Source organism: Ipomoea nil, unplaced genomic scaffold, assembly GCF_001879475.1.
Source record: "Ipomoea nil cultivar Tokyo-kokei standard unplaced genomic scaffold, Asagao_1.1 scaffold2957, whole genome shotgun sequence".
Lineage (NCBI taxonomy): Eukaryota > Viridiplantae > Streptophyta > Magnoliopsida > Solanales > Convolvulaceae > Ipomoea > Ipomoea nil.
Window position 1 is genome coordinate 4,097,501 of NW_017619385.1, and position 1,544 is coordinate 4,099,044.

A 1,544-nucleotide genomic window follows, 5' to 3' on the forward strand; every position below is an offset into this window, starting at 1 on the left:
TGTTTTTAATCTTTGTTAATCATGGACGTTGATCTTGACAAGATCAATGGCTCATCTAACCTACGTTCGCACCAGATCACACCATCCGCATTTGAACCGTATTATATATATATATATATATATATATATATATATATATATATATATATATATATATCCGCTCTTTGAATAAGAACCCTAATTCTTAAAGTTGCATTGTCCAACATTTAGACTAACCAGCGCTTGAGGACAACTCTAGCCGAGTTAGTTGGACTGTTGACGTAGTAATTATAATGTTCTAAATTCGACTCTTTGTAGGTCCAGAACTGCATATTAGTCTTCTTAGTCTGAGCCGGTCACTTATATGTAATCTAAGTGGACTTACATCTTTATAGTTCTTTGTTAGCTTGGGTCACTAGTCACAATGAGGACTTCATTCAGAGTGTGACTAACTAGCATTATTGTTACACTTATATTCTATTTACGATACTATACAACATAGAAAAATTTTAGAATGTCAATCGTCACTTGTACTTTTTATACCCCATTTTTCTTTTTTAATTAAATCAAGTTGAATTTTGTTAATTAATGAATTATTAGTATAACTTATATATATGTCGGTTACATGGCACTGCAGGCAGCACTCCCTCAATCAACCACGGCGTTCGTCTATGGGAACGAATATGGATTACACGCTGATGTTATTAGCACCGCGTAAGTTACGTTTCCAATATATATATATATGTGTGTGTGTGTGTGTGGCAAAATGAGGAACAGATTAATTAAATGTATTTTAATTAATTTTAATTTTATTGCAGAGTTATCATAGGCACAATTGTTTCTCTTCCTGTATTGATTGGATACTATGCTGCTTTAGACCTCCTGCATTGAGTTCATGGGCTTTGTAACTTGCATTGTAATCTTGACTTGTAGTTTTCTTCAATCAATTTCATCAGCCCATTTCATTATATGGCCTATTTTCAATACTCATACTGTGGACCAGAATTCACAGTGCACTGTACGTGGGCCCTAATCTTAAACGACATAATTTTAAATTTTCATTTTTACAGCGATCGTTTGTTGTTCAATTTACAATATATATTTTTTTTTACTGTAAAGCATGTGTATGTATCTTGTGTTATACGTTTCTGTGTCTCATATTATGCAAGTCTGTATTTTAAGCATATGGATTCTGTACTTGAAATAAAGTAAATATAGCATGCTCTTTTGTGTCTTGTGCTATGCGTTTTTGTATCTTGTGTTATGCACTTTTGTGTCTTATGTTATGCAATTATGTACCTTAAGAATATTGATTTTGTACCTTAACATAAAACATGTGTATGTGTCTTGTGTATTGTGTTTCTTTGTCTGATGTTATGCAATTCTGTACCTTAAACGTATGAATTTTGTATTTGAAATAGATTAGTGGTTGTGTAACATACAACATATTGTGCGTCTTATATTAGGAATTTATGTCTTGTATTATGAAACCTTGGGAAATATGTTATCTACATAAATCAGATTTGAGAATAAGTAAATATATAACATTTACTAGGACTATGTGG

At 31.7% G+C, this 1,544-nt stretch overlaps 1 protein-coding gene across 1 annotated transcript in view; it reads left to right on the forward strand.

The window, feature by feature from the left end:
- LOC109162765 (auxin efflux carrier component 5-like) overlaps window positions 1–965 on the forward strand; it is an 11,233-nt gene extending 10,268 nt beyond the window's left edge. The window contains exons 4-5 of the mRNA XM_019311448.1: window positions 617–693; window positions 798–965. Coding sequence (XP_019166993.1) covers window positions 617–693; window positions 798–870 — 150 coding nt within the window. The 3' untranslated portion in view covers window positions 871–965. The remainder of the gene's footprint in view (window positions 1–616; window positions 694–797) is intronic.
- Window positions 966–1,544: the final 579 nt, after the last annotated feature.